Here is a 19,440-nt window from a genome sequence, read left to right as displayed (position 1 = left end):
TTAATTCATCTATAAATGTGTTAGAAAAATATTCAATCATTTTGGAACAGTTATGAAGGAAAAATTCTCAGGCTGTATCATGGCCGTAGTTATTGTAAATTGAACTGTATGCAACATGTATGCTTTTATTTTTATTTACAGTTGTTAAGAGTATTTTTTATGAAACAAAACATTATATGAAGGGCAGAAAGTGAGACATTTCCCATTCCTTCTTTCCTTTATTATAAATTTTGCAATCATTAGATGTTGATTTAATTAAGCATGCAAATTAAATTCAAATCCAAAGTCCTATATTGAAAAAACAAAGTTGAAATTTTCTATGTTTAACTGTGTGTATGTTTTTTACTCCCCTTTTTGGCTAAAAATTCTAAGATAAAACAGCTCACTGTGCTCTTGAACTGTTTGCAGTTATAATTAGTGTTTCCGATTCTAAAGTTGAACTGATAAAAACAGACAAAACACTCCTAGAAAAAGAAATGAAATTGATGTTTTTCTAAAAAAATTTAGAAAAGCATGAAAAATGGTTATTTGGTTGAATTACATTAATGTCTGAACTCTCAATTCACCATGATCTTGGGGTTTAACCATTTTTGTATTCTTATCTAGTAGTGATAATTTTTTATAAGTTCATGTAACGTATTCTGTTAGAAAGCTGTAACATAAGAACTGTCTGCTATACATTTTAATACTCTTATTGGAGAAATTAGTGGGAAGACAATATATGGAAGATCTAATTATGATATGCATTTTATGACAATAAACCCAATCAATTGTAAGTAAAGTAAGCCAAAAATTAATATAAAAAAGTGAAAATGTGCTGTATTTCAGGGTGTTCTTTTATTGTCTTCTCTTGGACAAAAATCCTAAAATAAAATAGCCTGTTTACACATTTGAACAGTTTCCACTTGCTACACCAAAAGTTATGGTAATTGAGGCAACCAACTTTGGGTGAAGGATGTTACATACACAAACTGGAATATCAGTTGTAAATCACCTTTATGTTAAGATGACTTAATCTGTAATAAGAGTAATAAACCATAATTCTTTTAATACAGCTTTAAGTTGTCTTACATTGCAATGAAAGGTGAAGTATATCTTGATTTTTGTAATTACTGTATAAATTTAATCTGAAGGATACAGACAGGAAGCTTTCACAGTTTTGCAATTTCAAATATATTAAAACCACAAAATATGAGTAACTTTATTACTATATAAGTTTTGCAGTAAGTGTGTACAACTTATTTCTGTAAAATAATGAAGTAATTGAACAATGGGTTAGGTTTCTCTTGTTTTATAGTTTTAAAGTACCATAATTGTTAGGTAAATGTTTTTCTCTTGGTTAATAGTTTTAAAGTAACATAACTGTTGGGTAAATGTTTCTGTTTGATAATTTATATCAAAATTGATAGTGCTCTAATTGAAAATTACTATAACTATAGAGCTTCACACATGTGATGAAAATCAATTTCTCTGCCCTTCTGGACGTTGTATCCCTGCAACTTGGAAGTGTGACACTGATAAAGACTGTGAAGATGCCTCTGATGAAAAGGACTGCCGTAAGTCTTAATAAATATTTTATTTAAAGCTTGGCTAAACTGGTAATGGTTTAAAAAAAACTTAAATGTTTCTTTTTTTTTTAATTTAGTTAAATGGTGAAAAAGTATGCTATATGTTTTCTTGGATTTCAAAACCTAAAGAAGTTTAAGTCGACAACTTTTCATAAAAACGTGTAAACACAACTTTAAACCTATACCAACATATGGAAATAGTTTCAACATTTATAGCCCTAATATTTTACCTTTATTAGATAGGCAGGCAATATATATAGGGATGGCTTGGATAGTTCATTAATAATGTATTTTAAATATCACCTCAGTAAGTCATTATAATTTTAAAATACTATACAGTATTCCTCTTATAACAATATCTACCTAATGACAGTGACAAGTACAAGTATTACTCATGTTGAAAATAAATGTCTATGTACAAGTATTACTGGTAATGTTGAAAATAGCAACATCATCTGTGTACAAGTATTAATTATGTTAAACATCCTTGTACAAGTATTAATTATTATGTTGAAAACATCTGTACAAGTATTCGTCATCAACGTTTACACAGAGTTATGATGGAGAGAAATACCAATTTGTAATTATTTAGGTTGTACATATTACATGAGAAATTTGAAAAATTTAAAACAAGTTAAAGTATTTTTAATCTTAACATGAAAATCACTTTGCTCTTAGACTAGTAAAGAAAGCAACTTGATATATTCACAAACAAATCATTATTAAAAATGCTTATTTGAAGAATGTAACATTTGTGTTTGCTGAAAGTTTTCCAGATTTTCTGAATGTACTGTATTAAAAATTATAATATGGAAATTGTAATGAATACAAAATAGTTATGTTGATTCAATCAAACATAAAAGGAAGGAGTTAAATGTATCAGAAGATTCAAAAATATTCTCAGATTTTCTTCATCATCAAGGAAATTTAATTGATGAGTAATTTAAATACTTCTAACAAAAAGTGACATTAAACTATATATCTTTTTAAAAAATAATTAAATATTATAGGAATGATATTTATGTACTGTTAATTCAGAAAATATTTTTTGTTTTTGTAGTTTGTAAGGTGATGATTTATTACATGTACACAGGTTGTGGTGGGATTGTAGTATTGTGAAACATAATTCATTGTCATCTACGTTTTATGTTATGGGATTGTAGTATCATGAAACATAATTCATTGTCATTTACCCTTCAAGATTTCAAAGCATGTGGTAAAAAGGAGTTCCAGTGTGACAATGGTCGCTGTATCCAAGAGCAGTTTCGTTGTGATTTTGACAATGACTGTGGAGATAATACTGATGAAAGAAACTGTACAAGTAAGTTGATGCAAAGAATGTAATAACTGTGATAAGGCATTAATGAATATTGTGTGGGGTGGTTAAGTAACTAAAAGTCAAGTTGATATATTAATACAAGACACTAAAATATAGTATCATTCCAAAAGTTAAACTGGTGAATGAAATTGTTTAACATTTAACAAAAATGTTTTTAAAAGTATGTAGTTTTGGAAAAATATAGCATTTTAATTTTTTTTGCTATTTCTAATACAAAATTGTTATTTTATGTAGTTATTTGTACTCACACTTTGAATAGTTCACCTGCAAGGGGATTTTTATCTGAAGTATAAAAATACTGTTTTTTTCTTAAAGTTTTCACATTTCATTTGTATAGCCTTTAGATTCTCATAAATGAATGTTAAAAGGTTTTAAAGTAAATATTTGTATTTTATTTTCTGTTTTCCCTAATATATCATTAACTATATTACTGTCAATGTACACACACATGCACGTACACGTTTCAACTCTTCATTAAAATTCACGAAAAGTCGTATTTTTTCATATGTGCATAATTTCAAGTCTTTTATTTCACTTGGAGGTTATTTTTTATTATCTTTATACCTGCACATTAACTGGTGTTCATGTGGATTTCCCAATAGGTACATTACTGAAACAATTTAACACTTACTACCTTGTTTATAACTAACTTGATTTTGAAAGATGATAAACAAATATGGCTTTTAAGACAAACATAATACCTAATTATATATAATGTAAAGGAAGATCCAGGTAGAACTTGACTGTCTCTCTAACTATAGCATATTTTGGGAAGAAACCACAGTACACATTAGATCAAAGGAGACAACAGTATGAACAGCAGTTACATGTACACTGTAAGGATAGCTTCATGCAAATTTCAAAATATCCATTAGTTAAGTACAGTGTAAGCTGAGCTCTTTCTAAGGACTATATACACTTTTGTCGACTTACTGCGTGTGCGTTGTAAATCTCAAGGTAAAATATAGAAGGTGGGTGTGACAATTGTCAAGTATTGGAAAATTTATAACTGTTGCTCAGATAATCCAGCTTGCATACCATAGATCTCATGACAATAATGTCAAACATGTACTTAGTATATAGAAATTCTTTTATATTTCAACTTGTATATCTATGAAAGAAACATTGCTGAAGTGGAGATTTCAAATTATATGGGTCATTTGATGCAAAAACTGCAATTTAACTGTATTATTGAAAGATATCCTTTGAAACAAAGTAATTAAAATTTGCGACATAAATTCACCTTATGCATTATAATGTTAATCTCATTTTCATACATGGATAGTAAAGTTGTTTAATTAAATTCTGAATGTGGTGTAGCATTGTACAAAAAAAGGAATTTAAAAATGGTGCTGAGAATCAATTGTAATGTGTACTTTAATTGCTAATTTACTAAGGATACTTTCATACAATTTGCAATAATTTTACTTTTAGTAAGTGTTTACACAAAGTAACATTTATTGTAAAATAACTTTTACTAAACTATTTTCTGTGCATTTACAGAGTCTGTCAGAGTGTAGTGTGAATTTTAATGCTGTGAATAAAAAATACTCCAATTCCTCTTAAAAGTTACCATACTTAATTTTAGTATTTATCTCTACCTAATACTAACTGCAACTGAGTAATAACTGTAAAGTGGAAATTAAATGAACCTACCTTCTTTCAACAGTTATGTTTACAGAGTAGGATTTGACATTAAGTTTCTTCATCTTACATTTTCATATATAATTTATTCTTATTTTTGTAATTTTATTGCATGGCTTTTCTTAAATTTGTTTATCATGCCTGAAGAATGATGCATCACATCAGGAATATTAGAGCCATGCACTAATTGTTACATAAGCTTGTAATTTTTTATTTTGTTTTCAAATCGTGGTTAATTTTAAAATGGATTTAACTTTCAAATATGCATTTTTAAACATAGATAAAGCAAAAATTGTGAACAAAGGTTGTCTGAAAACAATGATAATTATCCCCCAGTAGCTTTGATGTAAGCCTGCAGTCTTGGAGTGTTAAAAAATCATGTTTCAATACCTGTGGTGGGCAGAGCACAAATAGCAATAGCCCATTGTTTAGCTTTGTGATTAATTATAACCACACCAATAATAATTTATTATTGTGTATTGCTGCCAATTCCAAAAGGATCATCAGATAAAATGGTGGTGTTTAGAAACCAGCCTAGAAACTTAAGGACAAATGAGCAAGTTATGTGCCAAGAAAATTTAGTTATCTGTCAGTCATTGGAGACATTAGGAAAACCACACTTTAACACTGGACTTTCGATTTTGGAGTTCAAACATTTGAAATAAGAACATTGAGAGTTCTTGCCATGACCTGAAAATAAAAGGGAAGATGGAGAACATTTTGAAACTAAGAAATTAGAATGTATATATAAATTTGTATTGTAAATTACATTATGATATTAAATGTATTTGGCATCTGTTAGTAGTAGTTTTTATATTAAATTTTGGATGTAACTATAAAATGTTGTGGCATGTGTAGAAAAGCTAAGCTGTCCAAATAGAATTGATAAATGTGTAGTTCTCACATGTTCTCAATGTATGTTTTCTTTTTGTGAATTTGGGTAATTAGTCCAAGAAAACTAAATATATATCAGTTAATTACAAAATCCCTAAGTATTTCTCTACATCACCAAATATTTATATGCATGACCTAAAATTATGGTTTTAACTTGGATATAACTTGAAGTTATTTAAAATGAAGTGTTCATTAAATTTGTTGTGTATTTTGTAGCTGAAGTATCTTCATGTGAATCAACTGAGTTCAGGTGCACAGAAGGTGGGAACTGTGTGCCTGCCTTTTGGAGGTGTGATGGGGACTTAGACTGTAAAGATGGTAGTGATGAAAAACATTGTGTGAAATCAACTTGTGCACCATATCAGTTTCACTGCAACAACAGTCGGTGTATTTTTGCTACGTGGCGTTGTGACAGTGAAGATGACTGTGGAGATGGAAGTGATGAAGAAAACTGCAGTGAGTTAAAAATACTTTGAAACAGAATAGAATGTTTTGTAGTCTGTATCATATTTTGTCACATTCTGTCAGGGTTATTCTCGATAGCAGCTTGAGTTTTACTTTTATTCATAGTAATATAAAGACATGTTTTGGTTATTAAGAATAGCAATGTATAATGAAAATACCCATAAAGAGAGGTTTTATAATGAAATATTCATATTTCTTAAGACAAAAACATGTATTATGACCTTTTTGAATATTCTGTATGTTGTTGAATCTCGTAATTTCCAATTCTTGAAAGACTAATGTCTAGCTTGTTTTAGATCTTATGAATGACTTGTAAATGTTTAGTTTAGTTTAAGAAGAAGCTAGATAAGTACATGAATGATAAGAGCTGACTTTAAGATTAAAAAAATAGTTTAAAGGATGGCACAGCTAAGAGACCAGTAGGACCCATTTTATTCCAAAACATTGTTTATCTTGCTTTAAATCTTCCTAAAAGACATTTTCAACTTGCTTTAAATCTTCCTAAAAGACGTTTTCAACTTGCTTTATATCTTCCTAAAAGACGTTTTCAACTTGCTTTATATCTTCCTAAAAGACGTTTTCAACTTGCTTTATATCTTCCTAAAAGACGTTTTCAACTTGCTTTATATCTTCCTAAAAGACGTTTTCAACTTGCTTTATATCTTCCTATGAAAACTTTACATGAGTAGCTTGCTTTTGATCTTCTCATGAAAGATTTCTATTTGTTTAGCTTGCTTAAATTTTTCTGTGAAAGACTTGTATATGTTCAGATTGATTTATGATTACCTTATTCACATGTTTATATGTCAAAATTATTTTGACACATTTTTATTGGTCAAGTAAAACTGATTTTCAACTTTATTTTCTTGTAAGTTTTTTTTTTAACTGTAACTCTTCATGGTACAATTGATTTTCAATTATTTCTGTATACTTATTTTATTTAAGTATAGTTGAAGTGTCTCTAAAGCTGACATGATCTGACAGCTTTGCTAAATAAATTCCACACGAAATTTTGATTTTTTATTCATAGAAGATGAGTTTGATGGGTTAACAAAACACATCTTTAAATTAACTATTGGATATTTGAAAATGAGGAATCAGTTTTCCCATGTTATAAGGGATTATGTTTCATGATAATTTGGCTGTGAGTTTACACTGGGATGAATGTATTTCTTCATTTCATGAAGTAATACCCCACTTAAGTTTTTCACTTACATTTCAGAATTTAACATGACTGTTTTTAATGCTTTAGGTTTAATCATTGAACCTTTCAGCTTCCTGTTTGACAACCAGTTGTATTTTCTGTGATGGCACTGACTACACTCTTGCTCTACAGTTCAATTTATGTTGAAGAGGGAGCTGATACTAATGTTATCTCCTTTTCTCTATTTTACATGGTTTCTATATATCATTATTTCTGTATGGACAGTGAATTTTAAAAGCCCTTTCAAGCAAATCACAGACATAAAAGTCCATGGAAGATGTCTTCAAAATGTTTTTTAAAAAAAATCCATTTTCACCTATCTCTAAGAGAGTAATTGACACAATAACTTTATTTAATTTTGATGGAGCCATATATACTGTCATCTGATCCATATGAAGATGGTTATTTATCACAGTATAGTGGTGCTAAGCTGTTATTAGATTCATAATGACAAATATCTTGACTCTTCAAGTGTTTAACTTAATTCAAACTGTAACTTGTAACTAACATAAACCATTTAGAAAATTACTAATTATTCTCTATACTATTTTTAAAATTTTCTGTCGTCATCAAGACAACAATAAATTGTCCAGGTTTTGCAGATACTTTAATATATATGTGCCTGGTGCTGTAGCAGGATGCATTTCTTGTCACATACAAGATGCTCATTGTAAAACTTTCGATTGTTGGTCTTTCAGTTGACTGTGTGCTTTGTGAGAAGTTTGTGAACACATCTGTGTCACTTTGGAAGAAAGAAATCTGTATGTATTCTCTTTACCATGTTAATGGATGTTTGAATGACAGTATGATTCATGTATTTTTCTTAGCAACCACTCCAGTACCCATGACAAGTAGTAGTACATCATCAACAGAAGCATCCAACCCAACATGTTCTTCCTTCATGATGAGATGTGACAATGAACACTGCATTCCTTTTTGGTGGCAGTGTGATGGTGTTGATGACTGTGGTGACAACTCTGATGAAGAAACATGTGGTAGGCTTAAATTTACATTGGATTAGTTTGGTATCAGTATTTGAACACGTTAGCTAACAAATGGCTAACTCAAATTCTGGGAGGGATCAGACACCTTTGTTATGGCAAAGAGAACTTGCTACACCTGAAAAAATGTCTTTTACCTCTAGATAAAACTAAATAAAGGAAGTGCTTGGTATTTGCTCAGTAGATAAATCACAATTTTTAACATGTGGTTTGAAACTAATTGAGTTCTCTTAATGTTGAGATATGATTCATTATGAAAACTTTAAGAGGTCACATTACCTATATTTATTAGGTTCATCTGCAAATAGCACGAAGGCAGAAATGGTAACAACTGAAGCCATAGCAACCTGTGGAGAAGATCATTTCCGTTGTCTATCAGGTTGTGTTTCATTCTTAAATTCTTATTGAATGTGATAAAGCATTTGTATTTGTGGATGAGTACAGAGAAGAACGTTTTATATCTGTAAAAATATTTATTAACCCTTTTTCAATGTGGCTTGGTAAAATATACACATTCATCTACACACATGCACACGTGAAGTATATGCACTATAACTTTTGATATAGCATGTGTGTCATCAAATATTTGATAGACTTTTAGTAAAGATTACAAATACTTGATACACAAAAATATCAGATTTTTTAATAAAATATTTTTACGAAAGACTTGTTTGTGAAAATAGTCTGTTTCATCGCTAGTCTAAGCACACAGTGATTTCATGTTATGATTAAAAACTATTCTTTGTTTATTTGTGTAATCTCTGTAACCTCCTAATGTTTCATATGTTTGTTTTCAGTAATACTTTATATTTTGTTATTGGCTATACTCTAACTATGTGGGGTCTGTCACTTAACCAACCTTGTAACCATTATAAAAAAATTATAATTATAACATAATTTTTTTCATGCTAGAATTACTACGTAGTATAACATGAAAATACAGATGTTTAGTCTAAGTAGCTTAAGTCTCATAATGCTATTTATGAACATATATTTATTTACTATTTTGACTTTCCAGTCATGCCTACCTAACATTACATAATATAAAACTGATCTTTAGTCTTACCAGTCTTGGCTGTGTTTTAATGGACTAGTATTTTCTCATATACAGTAACATTTCGGTTGTTATGCATTGTGTGTGTGTGTATCTATATATATAAAATATAGGTTGTTAAATTTATTTTCCTTAAAATATATAGAACAGTAAGTCAAGAAGTAAAGCAAACAATTAACTTTTCTTGGTACAACGTTTGTATTTGGTTGTTGCTTGACATAGGTTGCTAAGCCTTTGAAAGTTTCACACATGGAGGATATCAAAGATAATTTTTTTTAGGTTTTATATATGCAGTTGAATAATCGAAAAATCATAAATAATTACACTGATATCATAGAATTCCACCATAATTTATTAAGCATAGTAACTAAGATTCATATAGATTTTAAAGAATATGAAACCTCGAGCAGACTAAAGACATAATCTACCTCCTTCAGAAACCTGGATTGAACAATGCAGTAGCTTTTTGAAAGATTAAAGTGGTTGAGGAAATCACACTAGGGACATCAGCTGTTAATTAGTTATTCACATGCCATATACTGCAGTAAGATTATATAAAGGATCATTTCCAAAAATTGGAAGAGTTAAATGGGGCCTCTGTGTTTGATTCAGTACATAAGCCATATTTCAGAAAAATAAAGATGTGAGGTTCTTATTTTATATTCTAGCTTGTAACATTAGTAATTTGAGTTCCTGATTTGTACAAAACTGTAGACTTTGTATTTTGAAATCTCAAACGTCTACTTTTAAACAGTGCTGCATTCAGTATATCTGACTCACTGAAATCTATATTTAAATGTGTTGTTTTAATATTTACTTTTACTTTAAGAAAATTAGCTCGTATATAATAATAAAGTTTGAATTGCAATGTAGAATTTGAATCAAATCTTGTTTACATAAATTTACAAAACAGTACTTTAATAAAAGTTTGAATACAAGCCAACAAATGTCATGGTGTTTGAACTCTTACCTGTTACAAAGATTAAGTAATTTTATGAAGTGTTTAACTATGTAAGAAGTTAGGCATAGTGGTTGTTGAAAGAGATTAAAGAAAAGTGTTGTTATAATAGGTCAAACCATCAAGAAGTTAACTAGAGATATATTTTAATATATAAATTATTTCAATATAATATTTCAGGGAAGGCCCTTCAGGTATCATTAAATGAGAATAATCCATTTATTGATAAAAATAGAACAATGTTTCAACCTTCCTAGGTCAAAACATTGTTCTCTTCTTATCAATAACGGTGTTAATCCTCATACCAGCCATTCTGAGATACATTATTTCATGTTGGTTTCTCGTCATCACAAAGAGTAATCCAGAGTTACTTCTCAGTTAATGATACCTAAAGAAGGGCATTGTCCAAAATATATCAACAATAGTAGATATGTATTAAAAAATATATATTTCTATAGTTAACTTCTTGGTGATTTGACCTACCTTTTTTCTTTCATTTAAGCTAATAAAACACAAAAGTGATAAATTTACATATTAATTTATAGGAGCATATTAAAAAATACATGAAAAATCTTTCATATATTAATATTTCCCTTGGTGTTCATTTCTGTTTTCCTGATTTTTATAACTAGGAAAATGCATTAGGAATTCATGGGTTTGTGATGGTGATAAAGACTGTGAGGGTGGAGAAGATGAAAAAGATTGTAGTGGTGAGTGTCTTAAATATCTTAATTATTTACTTTCTTTACTAACCATTTAACTTTATAGAACTACTGAAGACCTGCTATAAAACCCTAATGTTAAAAATAGTTATCTTAAAAACAGACATCAAGTTTAATTGATGTTAAACTAGTCTTCAGTGTGTCTACTGTGAATTTGAAGAACAGTATATGATCTTTAAATACATATATTTCAGATATGAGATGCTATTAACTTCATTCAGAATGTTCAGGTTGTCGTGCCGTTATGTTGCGAATCGTGATATGCATGGTGTTTATTTTATTCAAAATATAAAATGTTTGTGTAGTTTTTGGGTTAAGTAATAGTCTGAAGAGTTCCATGCAGCATACCTGCTTATTCCCATTTATTATCTATCTGTTAGTCAAAATAAACTAAAAATTACCATATCTTAAGGCAACTGTATTAAATTTATAGTTCCTTATACTATTAAAAATAATTGTTGTTGTTTTTTTTTTAATATATGATGGTGAAAATTTAAACATTTTTTTTTTCTTTTGAAAACTGAAGATCTGTTCATTTGCTGAAAGTTTACATGATGAAGATATGAGAAACATTTATGATACCCAAATATCAATAGTCAAAATTCACTTGGTGGAGATATGAGATAACCATTTATGTTATTAAACTCTGTTATTGGTTAAAAGTTCACATGGTGGAAGTGCGAGATAATAATTTGTTATTTAGAACTTTCATTAGTCAGTGTTCAAATTGTGCAGATATAAGGTAGACATAATTTTGATTTTAAATGATAGAAAAACCTGTATTTTCTATTGACAGGTGTTGCAACTTGTGGGCCTACAGATTTTCATTGTTTCATGAGTATGGGCTGTGTTCCAGAAAGTGATGTTTGTAATGGGATACCTAATTGTGGAGACAGTAGTGATGAGTGGAACTGTAATGATAAGAATATAAGTAAGTAAATTAATCTTAAATTCTTTTGTGTCTAATGGAAGATCTCAAAATTAAGGAGTGAAAACCTTTATAACTCCTAAGTAATGAAAGATATTCAGAATGGATTAATTATACATCATCATGGCAGATGTTTTATATTTATTTCAAGGTCTTGTTATACATGTCATCATGGAAGTATGTTTAATGTTCATTTCAATGTCTGGTTATACATGTCATCATGGAGGTATGTTTTATGTTTATTTCAAGGTCTTGTTATACATGTCATCATGGAGGTATGTTTAATGTTTATTTCAATGTCTGGTTATACATATCATCATGGAGGTATGTTTTATGTTTATTTCAAGGGCAGGTTACATGTGTCATTATTGCAAGGTGTTTTATGTTTATTTCAAAGACTGGTTATTCGTGTCATCATGGCAGAATGTTTTATGTTTATTTCAAGAATGGATTATGTATATGTTAGGAATATTTTCAGAGAGAGAAGCCAACTGTCTAATCTAACTTTACAGTTTGTACCATCATGTGGTAACAACTGTATTTTTATTTACTTTCACAGCAAAGAATCACTTAATAGTGTTGTATAAACTAAATGCCTTTGGTCCTGTTTGAGTCTAAACATGTGCAATGATTGGTTTAATTAACAGAAAGAAGAAAAACAAAAAAGTGTGTAAATAGTAATGTGCTGTGCAACCACAGAACTTCTTTTCTGAAAACTCATGGTGTTGAATTCACCGTTGAAATACTAGAAATAAAGTTTAATATAGGACTTGAATTCAGAAATAGTTCTGGGCTTCCAAGAGTCTAGAACTGTTCTATTCAGCCCAGGTGTATGTATTAATAAAATAGAAAATACTGGGTACCACAATGAAATGTTTAATTGCTATGGCAACTTAGCACCCAGCATTTCTTGAGGCCTGATATATCATCATGGTAAAATATTTTTTAAGAATGGAGTATTATATACGTTATGGGAATATTTTTTGTTTGTCAAGAATGGATTTTATATCATCATCATAGCAAAATGTTATATGTGAAGAATTAAATATTATATATTATGATGGGTTATTTATGTCAAGAATGGATTAGATATATCATCATGGCTGTACTTTTTGTTCAAATGAAATTGCATCTGAATACTAAACTTGTTTTATGTTTCTTCTAATGCTGTCTTATAAAATAGTAATACCCTTGTGCTATAATACTGTTTTAACATCTTTTACTGTTTTATTTTGATACATTTCAAGTTATTGAAGTGGGATAGAAATCCTCTGTTTAGTATGTTTGAATGAAGTTGTTATTGCTCTGATTTCTTATTTAGTTTTAAGATCAGAAAGTTTTAGTTACAGCTGACTGAATTTTAAACATGAATCCTTTTAACTTTTCAATTTATGTAATATCTATTCAGCAAATGCCAAGAATGAATTTGTGCAGACTGACTAAGCACACCAGAATGTTTCTTGCACATGTTCATTTTATTAAGATGATTGTAGAAACTGATGAAACACACTGAGGTACAATGTTTCCTGTACAAGTTCAGTTTAATAAGGTCATAATGTATTTCTTTAAATGAGGAAAACAAATAATAAATTATAATAGCATCAAAGCTTGTAATTTTTTACACAACATTAGTTTCTCATACATCATTTAATTAATTGTGATTACCAGCTAGCTGTTGAAGTAGTGTCAGTTTGCTCTTATCTGTAGGCAAAACTTGTTTCATTGGCAAGCTGTTACCCTTTGTATAAACTTTTACTGTCTTAAGGTAAAAATTGTTTCATTGGTCTAAATGTGACTGTTCTCATAAATCACCCCTGTCTACAGGGAGAATTTGTTTCATTGACTGACTGTTACTGTTTTCATAAACTATCTGTCTATAAGTGGAGTTTGTTTCTTTAATGAGTTATTTACTTCTTGTGTTACACTCAGTAGCTTTAAGTATAAACTTTCTTCATATAATCAGTTTGTCTTTTTTCACTTATTTCATGACCTCAGACTTGCTATCTTTTTCTTGAATGGTGGTTAGTGCTGTTTTCTGACAGCTGGTGTAGTTTTGTTCTGAAGTATATGTATTCATTATGTTAATTTAGGTATTATGGTGTAGTTGCTGCATTTTATTAAAACAGTTTAGTGCCTTCATTCATGCTAATGTTTTGTTATTTTTCAACACAGATGTTACAATTCCTGTGACTTGTAACCCTGGTCAGTTTACCTGCCTTAGTGGAGAATGTTTATCATTTCACACTAGATGTGATGATAAACCAGACTGTTATGACGGTAGTGATGAAGAGGGATGCGTAGGTGAGCACTTTGTTTTCTGTTGTCTTGTCCAGCTAATTTTGTGTGATACTGCCTTGGTCAAGAAGCAACTGTAAATTGTATCTTTCATTTTTAAACTTTTTTGATTCCACTAGTTTTACGTAATGCTGCTACAATCAAGAAATCACTTTAGTTAAATTATTATCTACATTTACTTGGAACCATTGTCCCGTATGTGAGTTGCCACTTGTTGAATATGAAGGCTTAACTAAAATCCAGGTTTTTATATCATGATGGGCATAGCACAGAAAGCCTATTGTGTAGCTTTGTATTCAGGAATAAACAAAAGAATTGAACAGATCCTTAGTGGTACTTGATATTATGAGTAGTGATATTGAAAATTTTTCATGGATATTAACACTTTTGCTGTGGAATCTGACAAATAAGCTGAATTATTCACTCAAAATTGACTTTTATATTTTCTATATTTTAACTTTTGTGTATTTTGTGTAGCTTCATACAATTTTGTATAGTTTCAATAATTAAGAGTTGTTTATGGACAGAAAGTCAGAATTGTTTTGTAATCAAGTATGTTTTAACTAAAAATTTCTCCCACGTCTTGACATCCCTGAGTGCAAAGTGATTTTTTAAAGATTAAAAGTACTTTTATTCATCTAAAAATTGTTTATTTTTATTTGCAAGAGCCCTTAAACTTCATTTTGGGTATTCTAGACTATTTCAGTTAAAGTATAATGCAAGCGTTACGATAGTTTATGCATTGTGGGTGTCATAATTGTTTATGTACCATATGTTGTGTAGTTCAGTTCTTATAAATTAATGATTATTTACAATAGTGATTATTGCATCATGTTAGAACTTTCTGGATTTCTTGTTGGTTTAACCCTATCACAATGGATATCTTTTACTGTGCATAGCACAAAGCTTTAGTGTCTTAGATTCAAAATAAAATGTTTATTTAAATTATTAACATGTCCATTTTAGAATTTTTCGGATGAATGCAGTTGAAATAAGTAATAAATTGAGTTCCTCCCTGAATGTTGCTTGAGTTTTATAGCCTGCATGTAAAGGTTACATACATGTGTATATAATCATTAGAAAAAGCTTATTTTACATTTTAATCCAAAAAAACACAGGATAATATGTAAAAAGCAGACATTGTCCTATAACTATCACAGTATTTCTGACTTTCTAACTATGCTACAAGAGCCATTAAAAATTCATCTAAGCTTGTTGATGTGTTTACTATAGGGATAAAATAGACAGTTATATGTAAAACAACATATCATTGGAAACATTAAAACCTTCTTTCTATTGGTTATAAATAATGTAGTATTAAACATCAGAGAGAGTACTATTTTCTGCTTTGAGTCTTTAACCAAACAAAATTGGTTATAAAAATTAGGCTTTGTCTAAGCAATAACAACATTATAGTAAGGATTTTTCATTAAATTTTACTCTTGCTTTGGAAGGGTAGTAAACAAATTAGAGAAAAAGGGATACCTAGGAGAGCAAATATTAGAATTTTTCATACTAGAGGAAAGTGAGGCAAGAACAGATATTGAGTTAAACCATTGATTATTGAATTAAGATGGTCTTTTGTTTTTCAGAAACAATCAGATTTATAAAACTTCTTGTAAATACAGTGTGTGATCAATGGTAATTAATTTGTATGCTTTAAATTAAATATTAATTTTTTTTAATTTCTTTATTTGATTTTTCTTGTTCCTTGTGTCTGTAAATTGTCTTTCAGATGTCTATAGAGTAGAATACCTTACTGTGGATGTGAAAAGTGTCACTACAACAGGTTTCACAGTAATGTGGAAAAAACCCATAAAGACCTTGGACTTTGAGTACAAATTATCCTATAGGTTTGTTCTTTTAACCAAATTATATGACTAATGAAACTTTTTGATAACTGTTAATTAAAAATAATATGATTAAAAATAGCAGATTTTGGAAATGAAGTGTGTCTGTTACAAATATCCTGATTTCATTCATTTTCACAGAAGGAATACTTCAACATATTAAAATACACATATTATGAACTTCTTAAATAATATCTGGTTTTATGATAAGGTTAAGTGAAAGACTTAGATTTATAATATTAATTTCTTGTTAAATGGAAATTATAAGATTAAGTATTTGATAATCTAGAAATGAAAAAGAAGAAAGTTAAGCTTCATGTATTAAATTTTAATAGGATGTTACTTATTTGTAATAAATGCTACATCGTTATAGGATGTTACTTATTTGTAATAAATGCTACATCGTTATAGGATGTTACTGTTTTATGATATAAACCCTACATCTCTGTAGGATGTTAGCATTTCTGTAATAATCTATTAGGAGGGGTTAATATTTTTCTCCTCATCTTGTTTATTCCCTTTTTTCTTTTCTTTTTTTCTCCTTACTGGATCCCACTTTTGCAAGTGTTGTCTAGACAGGCATTTTTTATCAATCCAATTCCTCACAAGTTAGCAATTTTGCTATATGTACTACTGGTTGTAACAAACTCTGTAGAAATCAGGTGTTCCATAAGACCATCTATGAGCTTACTAGATAGTATTACCATTTTATTCTGTACCACCATCCATGAATTATTGTGACAAAAGCTAAAGGGGAACTTGCCCATCCCTTCTGATCATCAGATTGAATAAATTGAAGTCGGTTTGTTTTTAAGTATTCAGAGAACATAATTCACCTGTTAGTTTCCAGAGCACTGTTCCTCAATACCCCAACCCCACTTTCTACTAGTGGGGATAGTGAGTGTTTACCATACCCAATTTCCTGTCACTGGGATGAAGAAAAGTTTTTCTTCAAGAGTGTTCAAGTGATATCTTCCACTTTTGGAAAAGAGAGTGAAGTTGGGGACTTTACCAGGATCCCTGGATGTTTTTCTCAGATGATTGTAAGAAACTACTCTAATATCAGTTCAGATTTGATGGTTGGCCATCTGGTGGGGTGTGCATTACCATTCTTTTGATCAGTATTGGTTTTGTATAAGATGTGTGTTCTGTGACAGACATTATATATGTGTGTAGAATGTTAACTCCAAAACCAATAGTGTAGGATGTTGTTAATTCTGTAACCAATACTGTTCATATGTATAGAATCTTAGCTGTGTAATTAGCATTGTGACACATGTATAAGATTTTGTTAGTTTTATAATCAACACTCCACCCATGTGTAGAATGATAGTTTTATGACTAACACTGTACATGTGTATGAAATGTTAGTTCTGTAACAAACACTGTGCATGTGTATAGAATGATGGCTGTGTAGCAAACGCTGTATGCGCGTGTAGAATGATGGCTGTGTAGCAAATGCTAAGTTTTCAGGTGTAATTTTTTTTTAAACTGTGTTCTGTAATGAAATGGAGTTTAAAAGATGTAATGGTATATTCTTTGACAGAGTAAGATTGTTTTCTCTGAGTAAAGAATTATGAAATTCTAATAATTGTGTTTGTAATAGCAGAACTTGTTTGTGTAGAATAGAAAATAGACTTTAAAGATTTAACATAAATGTACTTATGATGGTAAGATTATGTAAAGTCTACTGGTAGATTAGTGTTTATTCATCTTCCAAGTTAAGAGTTTCACTTCACTAGTTTTCTTTTGTTAGAGATGTTCATTCTTCTTCATGGAGAAATACATCATGGGTTAGAAAAGAGATGTTCACCTTCCAGAACCTCCTCCCTGGGATATCGTATAGCCTTGGTGTGTATGTTAGAAGAGTCAACCAGACAAAGGAATATTCTCCATCTGTGTACATTCAAGTAACAACAGAGGAAGCTGGTATGTAGCTACATACCATTAGAGGGATTTGTTTAAATAAATCACTGATAATTTTCTGTCTGTTTATGATGTGGAATTTTTGTTGATATAATATTCTGCAAGTATTAGAAAAGGTCTTGCTATATAAAGACATACTTGTTCAGATAATTTACTGAAGTTGAAAGATTTTTGTCGCATACAAAAGGTTGAGTATGCAATATAAAAAAAACTGAACATTGAACTTAGCAGGCCACATGACAACAACAGCAAATCTGATGTTACAGTGGTGCAGAATACATCAGAGCAACATTTTTACTTTGTTTGACATTTCATAGATAATGTGATGTCACTAAAAATTGATAATTGTTGAGGGAGTTAGTAAAGAGTCATGCTACATAAAAGAAATTGTGGCCATTATCCACTGCAAATGAGAGAAAAAGCTTATGCAATTTTAAGATTTGTTTATTATAATGTGCTGTAGATATGAGCAGAAGGTTGTGCTATGTAATGAAAGGAATGCCTGATGTGCTGTAGATGTGAGAAAAAACAGGCAACCATATGAATGAAGACAGATGATTCATTTATTTTAAGTGAAGGAAGCAAGTGGTTGAGCTCTCTTAATTAAGAAATAACCACAAGTCATTAAATAAATACTGGTGTTTGATGGTACTGTAAATATTAGTCAAGGTTATGCAAGTAAAAAAGTATTGATTGATGTGCTATATATGTCGGAAGGTTATATTATATGATTAACCCTGTCGTTATGGGTAGGTCAATGTGTGCATTTCATGATTTTTTAGAAAGTTGTATTCAAGTTTTATTTAAACTATTTAATCAATGTATACCAATAAGCTTGGCTTCAAAATTTAGTTTATAAACCAAATTTCAACACTGTGTAATTTGTTCTTGTGGTCTTCATCCTTCCCTAATTTATTCACTACCTCTGTCTGAGGAACAGAATTAATGTAAATTACTGAGGCAAGGTCTAATTTTTATAGACTAATTTCATATCTTTGTAGAGTCAGTCATAAACTAAAAAATCAGTTTCATTTGGCATTTTAACATTTATTGGAAGTCTGCTAAATTTAATAAAGATATGTAAAACTTGTTAAAAGCTACTGTATGCAAAATGGTTACTTTTACATTGTGAGGTCGATACTTTGACTGACCCCTTATGGAAAATATTAAAGTAATACTATTTGATGTATTTGTGACAAATACACAAACAGTTTGTCATTTGATGAAAAGATTTACATATCATAAATATCTGAGCTTTGATTGTTATTAGTTCACTGAAATAAACAAGATATTTTTAGCAGTATTTACTACTGACTTCACATAAATAGTTTAATGTTTCCTTTTCAGCTCCATCACCACCTCTGAATGTAACTGTGGCTGAAGTAATTGGGAAAAAGGTTGTTATTTCATGGGAACCTCCACAACAAGGGAACTTGCATGTTTCGAATTACAAGGTTAGCGTACTTAATACTTTATCTTGTTTTTTTACTTATTTTGGAGCAGGATCTCATGGCTCTTATGTGTCTCCTTCATCTTTCTTTCCTGCCCTTAGGTCATTTTACTTGGCCACATGGTTATCTTGAACAGTGTGT

General features: G+C 29.8%; 1 protein-coding gene across 5 annotated transcripts in view; it reads left to right on the top strand.

The window, feature by feature from the left end:
• Nucleotides 1-19,440, top strand: part of LOC143225431 (sortilin-related receptor-like) — a 99,794-nt gene that overhangs the window by 61,106 nt on the left and 19,248 nt on the right. For all 5 annotated transcript variants that reach the window (XM_076454849.1, XM_076454847.1, XM_076454850.1 and 2 more), the window contains 11 exons: nt 1,440-1,556; nt 2,770-2,889; nt 5,662-5,901; nt 7,942-8,109; nt 8,408-8,494; nt 10,760-10,837; nt 11,646-11,780; nt 13,950-14,078; nt 15,808-15,925; nt 17,679-17,851; nt 19,196-19,302. In XM_076454849.1, coding sequence (XP_076310964.1) covers nt 1,440-1,556; nt 2,770-2,889; nt 5,662-5,901; nt 7,942-8,109; nt 8,408-8,494; nt 10,760-10,837; nt 11,646-11,780; nt 13,950-14,078; nt 15,808-15,925; nt 17,679-17,851; nt 19,196-19,302 — 1,472 coding nt within the window. The remainder of the gene's footprint in view (nt 1-1,439; nt 1,557-2,769; nt 2,890-5,661; nt 5,902-7,941; nt 8,110-8,407; nt 8,495-10,759; nt 10,838-11,645; nt 11,781-13,949; nt 14,079-15,807; nt 15,926-17,678; nt 17,852-19,195; nt 19,303-19,440) is intronic.

The sequence above is a fragment of the Tachypleus tridentatus genome, chromosome 9, assembly GCF_004210375.1.
Source record: "Tachypleus tridentatus isolate NWPU-2018 chromosome 9, ASM421037v1, whole genome shotgun sequence".
NCBI lineage: Eukaryota > Metazoa > Arthropoda > Merostomata > Xiphosura > Limulidae > Tachypleus > Tachypleus tridentatus.
The sequence above is the reverse complement of the archived record's forward strand: the minus strand, read 5'-3'. Positions and strand labels throughout refer to the sequence as shown.